The sequence below is a fragment of the Gorilla gorilla genome, chromosome 1, assembly GCF_029281585.2.
Source record: "Gorilla gorilla gorilla isolate KB3781 chromosome 1, NHGRI_mGorGor1-v2.1_pri, whole genome shotgun sequence".
Taxonomy (NCBI): domain Eukaryota; kingdom Metazoa; phylum Chordata; class Mammalia; order Primates; family Hominidae; genus Gorilla; species Gorilla gorilla.
This window is the reverse complement of record NC_073224.2, coordinates 118,199,664-118,216,132: the sequence shown is the minus strand read 5'-3', so window position 1 is coordinate 118,216,132 and position 16,469 is coordinate 118,199,664. Positions and strand designations below refer to the sequence as shown.

The 16,469-nt window shown below is 39.9% G+C and overlaps 2 protein-coding genes across 3 annotated transcripts in view; both read left to right on the top strand.

Moving 5' to 3' along the window:
- Nucleotides 1-9,186, top strand: part of PTPN22 (protein tyrosine phosphatase non-receptor type 22) — a 57,350-nt gene extending 48,164 nt beyond the window's left edge. For both annotated transcript variants that reach the window (XM_031009065.3, XM_031009068.3), the window contains exons 20-21: nucleotides 3,342-3,419; nucleotides 8,026-9,186. In XM_031009065.3, coding sequence (XP_030864925.1) covers nucleotides 3,342-3,419; nucleotides 8,026-8,090 — 143 coding nt within the window. In that variant the 3' untranslated portion in view covers nucleotides 8,091-9,186. The remainder of the gene's footprint in view (nucleotides 1-3,341; nucleotides 3,420-8,025) is intronic.
- A 1,264-nt stretch (nucleotides 9,187-10,450) lies between these two features.
- The window catches only part of RSBN1 (round spermatid basic protein 1), a 52,763-nt gene continuing 46,744 nt past the window's right edge, over nucleotides 10,451-16,469 (top strand). Inside the window, exon 1 of the mRNA XM_004026374.5 lies at nucleotides 10,451-11,289. Within this exon, the coding sequence (XP_004026423.4) occupies nucleotides 10,587-11,289 (703 nt within the window). The 5' untranslated portion in view covers nucleotides 10,451-10,586. The remainder of the gene's footprint in view (nucleotides 11,290-16,469) is intronic.

The following is a 16,469-nucleotide window of genomic DNA, read 5'->3' as shown; positions in this document are numbered from 1 at the left end:
GGATCCACTTTAGAATGAGTAGTCCAAGAAAGCCCCCCCTTTTTTTGAGACGGAGTCTAGCTCTGTCGCCCAGGCTGGAGTGCAATGATGCCATCTCGGCTCACTGCAACCTCCCCCTCCCAGGTTCAAGTGATTCTCCTGCCTCAGCCTCCCAAGTGCTGGGATGACAGGCGCACACCACTATGCCCAGCTAATTTTTGTATTTTTGGTAGAGACAAGGTTTCACCGTGTTGGCCAGGATGGTCTTGATCTCCTGACCTTATGATCCACCCACCTCGGCCTCCCAAAGTGCTGGGATTACAGGCGTGAGCCACTGTGCCCGGCCCAAGAAACCCTTTTTAAGGAAGTGACAATTGAACCCAAAACATGAAGGAGCAGCCAGCCAGCCAAAGGGTCCAGAGAAGAGTATTTCAGATAGAGGGAACAAAATCTCTGAGGTATGAGATTTTGGTGTATTGTAGAAACTCAAAGGGAAGCCATCTCAGATGCAGGGTAGTAAGTAAAGAGGAGACAGGAGTAAGGCGAAGCTGGAAAGATCAGGGAGGAGCAGTTAGATTTTTATGGGTCATGCATGGTAAGTAGTTTAGTTTATTCTAAGTGTAATGGGAATCCATAAAAGGGTTTTAGGCAGAGATGTTACATGCTCTGTTTCCTATTTATTTTTAAACATGCTTCACAGAAAAGTATAAAACGATCATGCTGGCTGCTACATACAGAATGAATTATAGAGTGACAAGAGTGGAAGCTGTCAACTGTTGGTGGGAAACTTTAATTGCTCAGAAATCCTTTAGTTACAAGTGACAGAAAACCTAACTTAAGCTGACTTAAGCAGAAAAGGGGAATTTACTGGCTTGTAACAATGGTCCAAATGATGTAATCAGAACCTAAATTCTCACTTCACATCTCTCAGGTTAGTCTCACTCTGTGTTAACTCATTCATAGGCAGGTTTTTATCATGTGAGTTCAGGCTTATGATGGAAAAAAAATAACTCTTTATTGGTTTTCAAGCCACACTGTGATGACTAGTGCCAACTGGGTCTGATTGTCTTGACTTGGTTCATTTGCCCATCCCTGAACCAATTATAGTCAATGTTCTGATTAGGCAGGATAGTGTCATGCCCTAATATTTAACACTTATTACATGTGGACACTGTCCAATCAGGAATGAGGTCAGACCTATACATCTGGTGTGACCACGCCAATATACCAACTGAAAATCAGCCCTAGTTATAGGTCATTTCCTTAATCTAAAGGTACAATCAGCTCTAATGGAAGCATGGGAACTGAAAACTGGGGAGGGGTAGTTTCCTAAAGGAAAATTCAAGTTCTATTATCAGAAGAGGGAATGAAGTTTAGGCAGGCAGCATAAATATATCCATGATAGGCCGGGTGCAGTGGCTCATGCCTGTATTCCCAGCGCTTTGGGAGGCCAAGGCAGGCAGATCACGAGGTCAGGAGTTTGAGACCAGCCTGGCCAACATGGTAAAACCCCATCTCTACTAAAAATACAAAAAATTTACCAGGGAGTGTTGGCATGCACCTGTAGTCCCAGGTCCTCGGGAGGCTGAGGCAGGAGAATCGCTTGAACCCGGGAGGCGGTGGTTGTGGTGAGCCGAGATTGTGCCATTGCACTCCAGCCTGGGCGACAGAGTGAGACTGTCTCAAAAAAAACCCAAAACAAACAAACAAAACAAAACAAAACAAAAAAATCCATGATGAGCCAAAATAACAAAATAGCAGTTTCCTCTGATATATATATGTCGAATCTGTGCCTCATTTGTAAAAAAAACAATATTCTCCTTTGAGACAATTTTGTTTTCTTTCTGAAGGATGTATATAACTTTCAGCTCCTATGCAGTATACAGATTACTGATATCTCCTGAACTTCCTCACCTTTACTACTTTCTATTAATGTCTCTATCTTCAGTGCCTACAGCAATGCTTAGCACATAGTATTTAAATATGAATAGTATTTTATACTTATACTTTATATTAAGTATTTTAATATATTAAGTATAATATACTTACTATAGTAATATAGTAAGTATAAAATAAATATGTATCTTAATTAGATCTGATTGAAATTCAGTATGTAGTCTAGTGATTCATACTCAGGTACCTCCTCGAAAAGGAAGGTGTTTCTAGAATCCTAGTATTACGTATGCATGTGCAAATATGCATACCTAATATGCATATGCAGTTCACACAGTGCATTCTGAAAATGTTGAAAACAACACAAAAACACTTACCAATATCTTCCCATTTATATGCAATTTGTTAGAAAGTTTATACAAACCTGAAATTATCTTTTTCCATTGCCAAGACAGAGAATGTGCAAAATGTGGACAAAGTTTTTAAGGGACTGTTTTCAAAACTGCAGAAACTGATACATGAATATATCAATGTACATGTATGACCTATGAGTAACTTATAAGTTAACTTATACCTATAAGTAACTAAAATAGCAAAACAAAGCAGCATAACAATACTTTTGGGAGATTATTGGCCTAAATAATAATAATTATTATTATGTTTTTTTGAGACAGGGTATTGCTCTGTCACCCAGTCTGGAGGGCAGTGGCGCAATCTGGGCTCACCTCATCCCTCTGCCTCCCAGGTTGGATCAATTTTTGTGCCTCAGCCTCCCAAGTAGCTGGGATTACAGATGTGCAACACCATGCCTCGCTAATTTTTTTTTGTATTTTTAGTAGAGACGGGGTTTCACCATGTTGGACAGGCTGGTCTCGTACTCCTGGCCTCAAGTTATCTGCCTGCCTCAGCCTCCCAAAGTACTGGGATTACAGGCGTGAGTCACCGTGCCCGGTTATGGGCCTAAATTAGAATCACTTATAATTAGAAAAAAATCAGGCTGGAAAGTGGAATAGAAAAAGAGATTCCAGGGTAGAGGATTATATAATACAAATAAAAGACTTGTCATGGATGAATTATTGTGGAGAAGAAATGATGTAAAAATGTACTAAGAGTGGTCAGAGGAAAAAGTAATATGAAGTCCAAAGCCAAAATGTGAATTTCAAAAAAAAACCAAAAAAATGCTGATTCATGATATATTGGATCTTATTTCTTTAGCAATTTTCTTTAGTGTTGGGCTTTACTATACAATCTGTTTGCAAAGAAAAGAAACCTGTTAAGAAAAAACCAAAAATACAAATGAGAATATTATAGTGTCAACCCATTTGTAAGCACCTACATTTTGTTAACATTTGACAGTGATATGTTTATTTGGGATTATTAATTACTCTTAACAATTATATGTGATCTGATCAACAGTCATCTGAGTCTGTCTTTAGTCTTTCCCTTATATTTTTTTCTTTTGATTCTAGGTATCTGTAATTCTTGCCCACCAAACAAGCCTGCAGAATCTGTTCAGTCAAATAACTCCAGCTCATTTCTGAATTTTGGTATGTGTGTTATTTTATGGAAGAGTTAAAAAAATTACCTAAATTACTCATTTACAGTATAACTGATTCAACTTTAAATATGATTTTAGGTTGCATGTATAGGTCCTTATGTTTATATTCTTTTCCATGCAATTTATCTTTTTATTTTTAACCTTAACTACCTCTTAACATCTCACACAGAACTAAATTATCTAGTATATGTGGAAAATAAAGCTAGGTAACCAAATTATTGTGTTGGCATGTAGTAAATAAATATGACTATCCAAATGGAGAAATTGAGATGCTGTGATATTCTGGTTCATATCTAAAGCAAATTTATAAAAAACATAGAAGTATGATAAAAAGAACAGCAGTTGCCACTATTTAATCTTATATAACTAATTCAATAGTAGGAAATGAAGCACAATTCTGACGGTTTTAAGGTTTGCTTACCCAATTGCTCCTAAGTATAAGCTATAAACTTAAAACAATAATTTTATATTCTTCTAAGCATTCTATTGTCCTATGTGATACATATTTATGTACTATTTAAAGTAGTATCAGGTATAATTTTTTGTAAGAATAGCAATTTGCGGTAGGCTATTACTACTAAAAATTATTATTAACCAATCCCCTTGAAAGAGTGTGAGGCCTCCAGGAGTCCCTGAATCACACTTTGAGAACTGTCACTTAATGGTATTGTCCTTACTTACACAATCAAAATTAGGTTGCCGCCACATGCAGACTGTAGGTGGCAAGAAAAGAGGAAAAAGTGGAGGTGTGGCCTCCTCTTCTTACTCTTCTGGTCTTCAAAGGCACTGGCCTGGAAATGGACAGATCATATCAGCTCATATTCCCTTGAAGAGAACTTAGACATGTGCTATAACTAAATTGCAAAAGAGACTGGGAAATGTAATATTGCTGGGCAGACAGACAAAATTGCCTACATACAATTCTATTTGAGGAAGAAGCAAAGAAGATATTGGTGGATGGGGAGCAATCTCTGCCACGCCTAAGTTAAGAGTCCCTGTGTCATCTTCACAAAATGTTTAACTAAAATATCTGGATCTGTCTTTTTTGCCATAAAATTTTGTTTGGATTTCATTAACTCTGAGGTTTAAAAAGTTATAATTTAGGCTGGGAGGGGTGGCTCACATCTGTAATCCCAGCACTTTTGGAGGCTGAGGTGGGCGGATCATGAGGTCAAGAGATCGAGACCATCTTGGCCAACATGGTGATACCCTGTCTCTAATAAAAATACAAAAATTAGCTGGGCATGGTGGTACATGCCTCTAATCCCAGCTACTCAGGAGGCAGAGGCAGGAGAATCGCTTGAACCAGGGAGTCGGAGGTTGCAGTGAGCTGAGATTGCGCCACTGCACTCCATCCCGGTGACAGAGCGAGACTCCATCTCAAAAAAAAAAAGTCATAATTTAAAAAATAAGTTATGATTTATATGAAATCATTTAGCTAAAACATTCACACAGAATATTGTAAAAACTATGAAAAAAGCAAGCCAGGTGGTTCATGCCTATAATCCCAGCACTTTGGGAGGTTGAGGTGGGAGGGTCCCTTGAGCCCAGGGGTTGAAGACCAGTCTGGGCAACATAGCAAGACCATCTCATTTAAAAAAAAAAAGGAAAAAAGAAAAAGAAAAAAGCTCCCAACTTTACCTGGAACATCAATGTTCTCTGCTTCCTTCTTTACTCTAAATCAGTGATACAACTTGAGTACTCTAGGCCTACCTAGCTTAACAACAGTCTACATAATCTAATATGAGGATAAAATATTAGAGAGCTGCCTCCATGTTGCTTCCTCTCAAATATGCCTAGATTTGAACATTTTACCTACTTAAAAAGCAGCATTTTCATGCCTGTAATTCCAGCACTTTGGGAGGCTGAGGAGGGAGGATTACTTGGGGCCAGGAGTTTGAGACCAGCCTAAGCAACACAGTGAGACTCTGTCTCTACAAAAAAATGTTTTTTTTTTTTAGAACTAGCCAGGCATGGTGGCATGTGCCTGTAGTCCCAGCTACTCAGGAGGCTGAGGTGGGAGGATCACTTGAGCCCAGAAGGTTGAGGCTGCAGTGAGCCGTGATCATGCCACTGCACTCTAGCCTGGGTGACAGTGCAAGACTCTGTCTTGGAAAAAAACCCCCAAAAATCAGCACTTACTTTTTTTAGGCAATATCAATTTAAGTGCATGTTACTCAAAAAAGTACTTAAATCTGAATGAAAAAATTTATGATTCAGGTTTATTTTCCCTGAATTGGCCCACATGCAAAAAAAGGTAGCTCGAAACTGTTTTAAACTACTGAGAATTGGCCAGTGAAAGAGATCAAATATATGCATTCCTAAAATTTTAGGTACTCAATACTAACATATGTCCTTATCTCTATTCCTAGTCCACTTGGGTTACAATCAAGTGATCTGTACTGACAGGATGATTCTGACTATTGTGTGTGAAACTATTTAACCAAAAGTATTCCTTCCATCTTCTTTCTTGCCACTCGGAAGAGTAAAATGTACATCAACTAGGCTGTGTGTCCCCTCCACCAATTTTTTTTTATCATCACCATTAACAAATTTGAATGTGCTTTTTTTTCTTGAATCTTCTTTCCCCTTCCCTACTCTCCTTCTCTTCCAGTTCTGGCATAGTTTTCTAGGTTGGTAATTTTTTCTTTTTTAAATTGAGATGGAGTCTTGCTCTGTCACCCAGGCTGGAGTGCAGTGGCACGATCTCAGCTCACTGTAACCTCAGCCTCCTGGGTTCAAGCGATTCTCCTGCCTCAGCCTCCCCAGTAGCTGGCATTACAGGCACCCGCCACCATGCCCAGCTAATTTTTGTATTTTTAGTAGAGACAGGGTTTCATCATGTTGGCCAGGCTGGTCTTGAACTCCTGACCTCAGGTGATCCACTCACCTCGGCCTCCCAAAGTACTGGGATTACAGGTGTGAGCCACCACGCCTGGCTTCTGGGTTGAAATTTAAGCAACATTTGAGTAGTTACCATATGCTTGAATTCCTGGCCCCAAGCTATCCTCCATACTCACCTCTAAAAGTGCTCGGATTATAGGTTTGAGCCACCATGACTGGCCTGAGGAACATTTGAGTACTTACTATGTGCCAGGCATTGTGCTGGATGCTGTTTTTTTTTTAATTCTTTTTTTTTTTTCCCCTCTGCAGCCTTGACCTCCCTGGGCTCAAATGATTTGCCCACCTCAGCCTCCTGAGTATCTGGGACCAGAGGTGCAAGCCACCATGCCCGGCTAATTTTTTTGTGTTTTTTTGTAGAGACAAGGTTTCACTATGTTGCCCAGGCTGGTCTTGAACTCCTCGGCTCAAGCGATCCACCTGCCTTGGCCTCCCAAAGTGTGGGATTACTCAAAGGTGTGAGCCACTGCACCCCGCCCCATTCGCTTTTTACACAAATATCTCATTTGATCCTTACATCAGTTTTTTAAGGTAGATAATACAATTTGTATGATGATGAAATTAAAGGTTTAGGTATATCTTTGAGTTTTTCATTTTATTATTCCCCTATACTTCAAACATTTCATTTCTTACTTTAAGTCCCTAAAGTTGCTAAGTGTAAGATAACTTAAAAATACACTGCCATTAGGCCTGGCTCAGTGGCTCACACCTGTAATCCCCAGACTTTGGGAGGCCAAGGCGGGTGGATCACTTGAGGTCAGGAGTTTGAGACCAGCCTGGCCAACAGGGTGAAACCCCAACTCTACTAAAAATACAAAAATTACCCAGGCATGTTGGCTGGTGCCTGTAATCCCAGCTACTCGGGAGGCTGAGGCAGGAGAATCGCTTGAACCCGGGAGGCGGAGGTTGCAGTGGGCCGAGATCGCGCCACTGCACTCCAGCCTGGGCAACAGAGCAAGACTCTGTCTCAGACAAAAAACAAACAAACAAAAAGACACTACCATCAAAAAGAAAAGTCATAAAGTCACATGTTGCTGAAATGATAAAGAACCAACATCATCAACATGCACATCTTTTGAAAGCATCCAGAAATAGCCTTCATTAGTTGTGAAAAATTTTCTAATCCTCCTTCTTTGGGGTGGGGTAGGGGGAACAAGTTTGAAGAAGAAAGATAAATAATAATGTTTACTTACCTACTTAGTTTTTCAGGATTGTTTATTTTTTCTAAGATTTTCAAACATAATCTCTTAGTAAATTGAAGGATTTCTGGACCGACAGAGGTATAACTAGATGTAATACAATAATGTTATAAGTAACGGTGCTATATTTTTGTGAAATTAAAATTTCCTGACTTCATTTAATGGGATGGAGTGGATGACAAAAAGTCATAGACAAATGATATTACATACTAAATTATCAAAGCCTATATATAACCAGGGTCCTACATTCTATTATTACCATTATTAAATTTGTAAGTGCTCTTCAAATTTAAAGTGTTATTAGTATTCTGTTATCATTTAAGCTTTAGATTACTATAATCCCTTTAAAATCTATTACTAAACTGGTCAAGATGCTGCCTAACATTTAAAAAAAGACCATGTATTTGCATATATTATAATATACTCTAAAATCCAAGTATTCATTTCTATACTTAAAACATCTTTCTTTTCATTCAACTTTATTTTTGTTCCCAGGTTTTGCAAACCGTTTTTCAAAACCCAAAGGACCAAGGAATCCACCACCAACTTGGAATATTTAAAAAACTCCAGATTTATAATAATATGGGCTGCAAGTACACCTGCAAATAAAACTACTAGAATACTGCTAGTTAAAATAAGTGCTCTATATGCATAATATCAAATATGAAGATATGCTAATGTGTTAATAGCTTTTAAAAGAAAAGCAAAATGCCAATAAGTGCCAGTTTTGCATTTTCATATCATTTACATTGAGTTGAAAACTGCAAATAAAAGTTTGTCACTTGAGCTTATGTAGAGAATGCTATATGAGAAACACTTTTAGAATGGATTTATTTTTGATTTTTGCCAGTTATTTTTATTTTCTTTTACTTTTTTACATAAACATAAACTTCAAAAGGTTTGTAAGATTTGGATCTCAACTAATTTCTACATTGCCAGAATATACTATAAAAAGTTAAAAAAAAAACTTACTTTGTGGGTTGCAATACAAACTGCTCTTGACAATGACTATTCCCTGACAGTTATTTTTGCCTAAATGGAGTATACCTTGTAAATCTTCCCAAATGTTGTGGAAAACTGGAATATTAAGAAAATGAGAAATTATATTTATTAGAATAAAATGTGCAGATAATGACAATTATTTGAATGTAACAACAAGGAATTCAACTGCAATCCTGATAAGTTTTAACCAAAGTCATTAAATTACCAATTCTAGAAAAGTAATCAATGAAATATAATAGCTATCTTTTGGTAGCAAAAGATATAAATTGTATATGTTTATACAGGATCTTTCAGATCATGCGCAATTTTTATCTAACCAATCAGAAATACTAGTTTAAAATGAATTTCTATATGAATATGGATCTGCCATAAGAAAATCTATTTCAACTCTAATTTTATGTAGTAAATAAATTGGCAGGTAATTGTTTTTACAAAGAATCCACCTGACTTCCCCTAATGCATTAAAAATATTTTTATTTAAATAACTTTATTTATAACTTTTAGAAACATGTAGTATTGTTTAAACATCATTTGTTCTTCAGTATTTTTCATTCGGAAGCCCAATAGGGCAAATTGAATGAAGTATTATTATCTGTCTCTTGTAGTACAATGTATCCAATAGACACTCAATAAACTTTTTTGTTTTTAAACTGACTTCGTTGCAGTAGTGTTTAGGTAATACTTCTCCAGAAACTAGTGAAATCAAACCACAGTAATTTTATCTGCTGAGTATATATCATTGTAATCAATTACTTCCAAATGTCTTTATCAATAAACAAATACATTAAAAGAATCCTAGGTAACCATGAGTTACTTAGGGCACCATGAGTGCATCTGTAGACCCAGCTACTCATTCCTTGAGCCCAGGAATTGGGGGCCAGCCTGGTCAACAAAGCGAGACCTTGTCTCTTTTTTTTAAGAGTCAGGGTCTGGATCTGTCACCCAGGCCAGAGTGCAGTGGTGCGACCACTCCTTCCACCTTAGCCTCACGAGTACCTGGGACTACAGGCGCGTGTCACGACACGCAGATAATTTAAAAAATACTTTTGTAGGGACAGAGGCTCACTATGTTACCAACGCTGATCTGGAACTCCTGGCCTCATGCAATCCTCTCGCCTCGGCCTCCCAAAGCTCTGAGATTACCGGCCTGAGACACCGAGCCCCGCCCCGCCCGTCTCTAAATAAATACTTAAAAGAACCCCAGGTAAAAGCTAAAGCGAGGATGAAGTTCTAAATGAATTTCTGAGCAACAACTATCCGTAGTGAGCAGTGATGATTTTTGGGGTGTTCTCCGGTAGGCACACTTTTCAAATTTATGCAACCTTATCCTTAAGATTTGAAAAAAAAAAAACTTATAAAAAATCTTAAACATGGTTTTCCATCTACAATTTTTCGCAACTGTAGGGATATATTCAAAATAAATGCTGCACATTTCCAGGCATTAGAGGGGATGTGGCCGGATGGCGAGGAGGGGCCGTCCTCACCAGGACTCCAAGCAGTTCTCGCACCTGACTTCGTAGGCTTGTAGTTGTAACCATAGCAATGCCCCAGATGCTTGAAAACATTTCTGAATTGCGGCCTTATCATATTTTTACAGCAAAACCACCCTTATTTTACATATTACTAAATACTCTTTTCACCTTCATTTCTTCTCTCGTCAAAGTTAAAAGGATGAAGATTCTTTTATCTCACAAAGGTTATGAGAGAAATATTAAATTTAAAATCACTGTGGAGACCACCTCCTCCGTGTAAAATGAGGAAGGGTCACAGGAAGATGATAATGGGAACGCGCCGCCAGACTCTGAAAGCCATTAACATTGTTTCGGCCGTTAGGGCGGTTGGCGGCAACTCACCGCCCAGCGGCGGTTGCGTCGCAGCCAGAAGCGTGACTTCGCGCACGCTCCCCTTCCGCTCCTCCACTCAGAGCCGTGGACGCGGCGCGGGGCGCGGCGGAACTACAGCTCCCATGACGCTTTGCGCGGCATAGGGTGCTTTACAATAGAAGCTCGGTTGGAGAGGCCTGCGGAGAAAAGCTGGGAACGGCCGCTTCCGGCATGTTCATCTCTGGACGAAGAACGGCCGACAAGTGGAGGGCGGAGGAGAGACTCCAATGCCCAGCGGGCAGTGCGCGGGCGGCGCTTGCGCGATGCGCGGACGGGGGGGCGGTCGGGCCATTTAAATGTGTGTTTGTGGGTGAAATGGCTGCGCAGGTCGGAGCGGTTCGCGTAGTACGGGCGGTGGCGGCGCAGGAGGAGCCGGACAAAGAGGGGAAGGAGAAACCTCATGCTGGGGTCTCCCCGCGGGGAGTGAAACGGCAGCGCCGATCTAGCAGTGGGGGGTCTCAGGAGAAGCGAGGGCGGCCGAGCCAGGAGCCCCCTCTCGCTCCCCCTCACCGGCGGCGTCGCAGCCGCCAACATCCTGGGCCGCTGCCGCCAACGAATGCAGCCCCAACTGTCCCAGGCCCTGTTGAGCCTCTTCTCCTGCCGCCTCCGCCGCCACCTTCGCTGGCACCCGCCGGGCCCGCTGTCGCTGCCCCTCTCCCGGCCCCAAGCACCTCGGCCCTCTTTACCTTCTCGCCTCTGACGGTGAGCGCGGCCGGGCCCAAGCATAAGGGCCACAAGGAGCGGCACAAGCACCATCATCACCGCGGCCCCGATGGTGATCCCAGCTCCTGCGGAACCGATCTCAAGCACAAGGACAAGCAGGAAAACGGCGAGAGGACTGGAGGGGTGCCTCTGATCAAAGCCCCCAAGAGAGGTGAGAGCAGGCAAACTGCCCGGCTTGGGTTCTAGGTCTCTCTCAGTTCCGATGTCCCGCATCTTTAGGACTGAAAGACGCCAAACCCCTGCTTACCTTCTGCTGCTGTACTTCTCTAAGCTCACTGGGGTGGACCCTGGATTTCAGATCGTTGACACGATTTGATCTAACTACTTGAGGCTTCTCGCTCCGAGGCCGAGCTGTCAGTTGCTAATCCCTTTACCAGTCCCCTGGAGCCTCTCAGCATTTGTTTTCAAATTCTGCAAGGTTTCCGCGCCGCGTTAGATTAGTAGGTGGGGTACTAAAAACATGCCTTTCCAAAGAAAAGGCATGTTGCTAAAATCCCTTCTCCTTGTTTTGCTTGCTGGAGAGCTTTAGTATCTGCTCTCCCTTGCTCCAGAATAGTCAGGGGTATGGTTCCAGTCTTTCAGGAGGGAATTCATATAAAGGTTACACGACTCACTGGTTGACTTAGCTTCTGCAAGGTAAAATATCAGACGCAGTTTATCTTGGTTCTTTTTAATCTAGAGGTAAAAATCATTTTAAAGTTTTCATATTAGCTATTTAAATTCTTGGAATAGGCATGTGGAAGGTTTTCTCTACCCCTTGATACTAGGAAATAGGACCAACAGTGCCTCTGAAAAAGTGGGAATTTGTGCAGTAGATAGTAGAGGCCGGAATTTCAGTTGCATTTGATTCTGTCTAGCACACTTTGTGGATCTGTTAATTCCAATAGCCCTCAAGAATATTTTACTAGAAAATGTCAGAGTATCCAATTAAATGTGAGTTCTAGAAAAATTAGATTGGCCAGAACTGATGTCTTCCTGTTCCCAAGTACCTGTAGCATTTATTTATATTCTTTGTGGAAGAAATGTGATGCTTTTGATTATGCCGTTTGTTTGTACTTTATATATTATTTTATATAATTTGCTAGTTGTTTTTCCTCAGGAATATTTGAAATACTTGTTTCTTAGTACTGGACCAGTTAGGTTATTACATGTTAATGAGCCAATCTTCCAACCTAAAGTTTTGTGAGTCTTGCATTCTTTCCACGTATTGAGTCTTAAGGCTAATCATTTTTTTTGGTGGTGCTATTTCCGAATACTGTAGTTCGTTGCAAATAATTGCTCAATAAGTATTTATTGAATAGCATTAAATTTTTATTCATTTGGTGGCATCCGAATCTTGGGAGTAGAACTTGTGGCAAGATGACAGGACTGCCAGTTTTCACCACCAATATGCAATGATCTTGCTCTCTTTTTATTTTTACTTTTATTCCCTACTTTCTCATTTCTTGTGTGTGCGTGTGTGTGTGTGTGTGTGTGTGTGTGTGTGTTTTAACTGTACAGAACTACAGGGAATCAGTGATCCTCTGGCTTAAATTTGTATTGTAGAAAAGGAAACTGAGGCCCAAAGTAGTAAAGAGTCCTGTTCAATCAAATCACAGTTAATTCGCACGAAGTGCAAAAAAATTAAATATTTTTTAAAAAGGTGAATATTGGCGTAACAGGCAGTAGAACCCAGGCTCCTGAATCCTGCTTCAAGCTTCATCTCCAGGCTTCATGATGTTGCTTTCTCTTCCTGCTATTCATTTTTTCCACTCCTTTGTTTACCTTTTCCCTGTGCTTTGACATTACAGTGGCTTTATATCATCAAGGATCTCTGACCTGGCCCCGTTTTATGGGGGATAGTGGCAATAACATGTGTAATAATTTACAGTCTGTTTCTCTGAAGATTGCACAGGCCCCATGTTCTTTAAAAAACACACTTCTGACCTAATGCTGACTGATAGAACTTTCTCAGATGATGGAAATTTTCTGTATTTGTGCTGACCAATATGGTAGCCGTATGTGGTTCCTGAACAGACTTGAAATGTGGCATGATTGAGGAACTGAAATTTTGATTTTATTTAATTCTAATTAATTTATAATTAGTCACATATGGCTAGTGGCTACCACACTGGACAACACCACTCTAAATATCTGCAGTTTGCCAACATGTGAAGAAGAGAAGTGGGTTAAGATAAGCCCATTTAAACATTTTAACTTTTGGCTGAGAGATTGTTGGATTATATACCCAAACTATATTTTGGGTGAAAAAGAATTTTTTGGTCAAATACATTTGAGAAAAACTGTGTACTGTAGCCTTCTACATATGTAACATGAATTGGCAAACTGGCATTTTAAAAGTTTTGAAAACCCTACAGAAAATAAACTGGTTTAACTTTGTTTAATCCAGGCTTTTGCACATAGTTTGACTGATACCTTTTTTGTCCTCTGAACATCTTTATTGTTACAGTGGTATGCAGGAGGCATGCCTCTGGTATTAATCTGAGTTTAAATCATGGCTCTAACACTTACTGTGTGAGCCTGAACAAATTGCTTTACCCTCTCTCAACCGCACTTTTCCTGTCTGTAAAATGGGATTGTGGTATTTCATTTATAAGGAACTTGTGTGGATTAAATAGGGCATTGTGTGAAAGTACTTACAGCAGTGCCTGGCTCATTGTAGGCACTTAGTTAAAACCGGCCTTTATTATTTTATTATGCACGGTCCTTAAAACAACTCTAAGATTAATAAGGAGAGTGGGCAGATTCTTGTTACTTACAAAGCTATGTCCTTCCTTCGCTTATCCTCAGATTTTTGGAAACTATTTTAACTGTTTTTTTTTTTTTAGATAATTAATGATCACAGGAAATTGCAAACATAGTCAAGTCCTTACCTTTTACCAGTTTCTCTCAGTGGCTACATCTTACATAACTATTGTATAATATCAACACCAGGAAATTGACATTGGTACAATGTGTATGTAGTTATATGCTATTTTATCATATGTAGATTAGTGTAACCACCACTACAATCAAGATACAGAACTATTCCACCACCACAAACCCTTTACAGCCTTAGGCACTCCCTCTGTCTCTCTACTGTCCCTGTCCACTGGCAGCCACTAACCTGTTTTTCATCTCTGTAATTTTGTCATTTTGAGACGATTATATAAGTTGAATCATACAGTATGTGATCTTTGGAGATTGCCCTTTTTCACTCAGCGTGACGTCCCTGAGATCCATCCCTCTTTTTCATTGCCGAATAGTGTTCCATGGTATGGATGTACCATGGTTCACCTATTGAATCATTCCCGTATAAGAAAGGACATTTCGATTATTTCTAGTTTTTGGCTATTATAGATAGAGCTTCTATGAAAATTGGTGTTCAGGTTTTTGTGTGCATGTAACTTTTCATTTCTTTGGTCGTATGGTAAATACAATTAGCCCTCTGTATCCATGGGTTCCACATCAATGGATTCAGCCAACCTGGGAATGAAAATATTTTCAAAAAAACATTGTCTGTACTGCACTTGTACAGACTTTTTTTTCTTGTCACTGTTCCCTAAACAATACAGTATAACAATTATTTATATAGCATGTACATTGTATTAGGTATAAATAATCTGGAGATGATTTAAAATATAGGGGAGGATGTGCATAGGTTATAAGCAATTATTATGCCATTTTATATGAAGGACTTGATCATCTTGGATTTTGTTGCCCCGGGGGGCTCTGGAACCAATCCTCCATGGATACCAAGGATGACTATATATATTTATTTTGTTTGTTTGTTTTTTAAGATACTGCCAAAGTATTTTCTGGAGTGTTGGTACCATTTTACATTCCTGTCAGTGATGTAAGAGAAATCCAGTTTCTCCACATTCTTGCCAGTATCTGGTATTGTCACTGTTTTTATTTTAGCAATTTTAATAGACGTGTGGTGATTTATCATCATGATCTTAATTTGCATTTCCCAAATGGCTAGTGATAATACACATCTTTTCATACCATCATTTGCCGTCTATATATCCTGGTCAGTAAAATGTCTCTTTATACCTTTTGCCTATTTTCTAATGAATTTTGTGTGTGTGTGTGTGTGTATATACATATACATATATATATACACACACATATATATATATATACACATATATGTATATATATACACATGTGTATATATATGTATATATGTATATATATACACATATGTATATATATGTATATATGTATACATATATACATATGTATATATATGTATATATGTATACATATATACATATGTATATATATGTATATATGTATATATATATATATATAATTTTTTTTTTTTTGAGACAGAATTTCGCTCTTGTTGCCCAGGCTGGAGAGCAATGGCGCGATCTTGGCTCACTGCAACCTCTGCTGCCCGGGTTCAAGCGATTCTCCTGCCTCAGCATCCCGAATCGCTGGGATTACAGGTGCCTGCCACCACACCCAGCTACTTTTTTATATTTTTAGTAGAGACGGGGTTTCACTGTGTTGGCCAGGCTGTTCTCGAACTCCTGACCTCAGGTGATCCACCCGCCTCAGCCTCCCAAAGTGCTGGGATTTCAGGCGTGAGCCACTGCGCCCGGCCCTTGAATTGTATATTTTTTATTACTGGGTTTTGATAATTTTTTGTAGATCACAGGTGCAGCTTCTTTGTATGGTTTGCACATATTTTCTCCCAATCTGTTGCTTGTCTTTCCATCCTTTTTGTTTGTTTGCTTGTTTTTATTTTTGTTATTTTTGTTTTTTTTTTTTTTTTTGAGGTGGATTCTCACTTTGTCACCCAGGCTGGAGTGTAGTAGCACGATCCTGGCTCACTGCAACCTCCACCTCTTGGGTTCAGGCGATTCTCCTGTGTCAGCCTCCCGAGTAGCTGTGATTACAGGCATCTGCCACCATGCCTGGCTAATTTTTGTGTTTTTTAGTAGAGACGGGGTTTCGCCATATTGGTCAGGCTGGTCTTGAACTCCTGACCTCAGGTGATCCGCCCGCCTTGGTCTCCCAAAGTGCTGGGATTACAGGCATAAGCCACCACGCCCAGCCTGTTTGTTTTTGTTTTTTTGGGGAGGGTCTCACTCAGTTACCCAGGCTGCAGCACAGTGACGTGATCATGGCTCACTCTAGCCTCAACCTCTGGGGCTCAAGTGATCCTCCCATCTCAACCTTCTGAGTAGCTGAGACCACACGTGTGCACCACCACACCTGGCTAATTTTTTTTTTTTTTTTTTTTGGTAGAGGCAGGGTCTCTCTGTGTTGTCCAGGCTGGTCTCAAACTCCTGGGCTCAAGTGATCCTCCCGCCTTGGCCTACCAAAGTGTTGGGATTA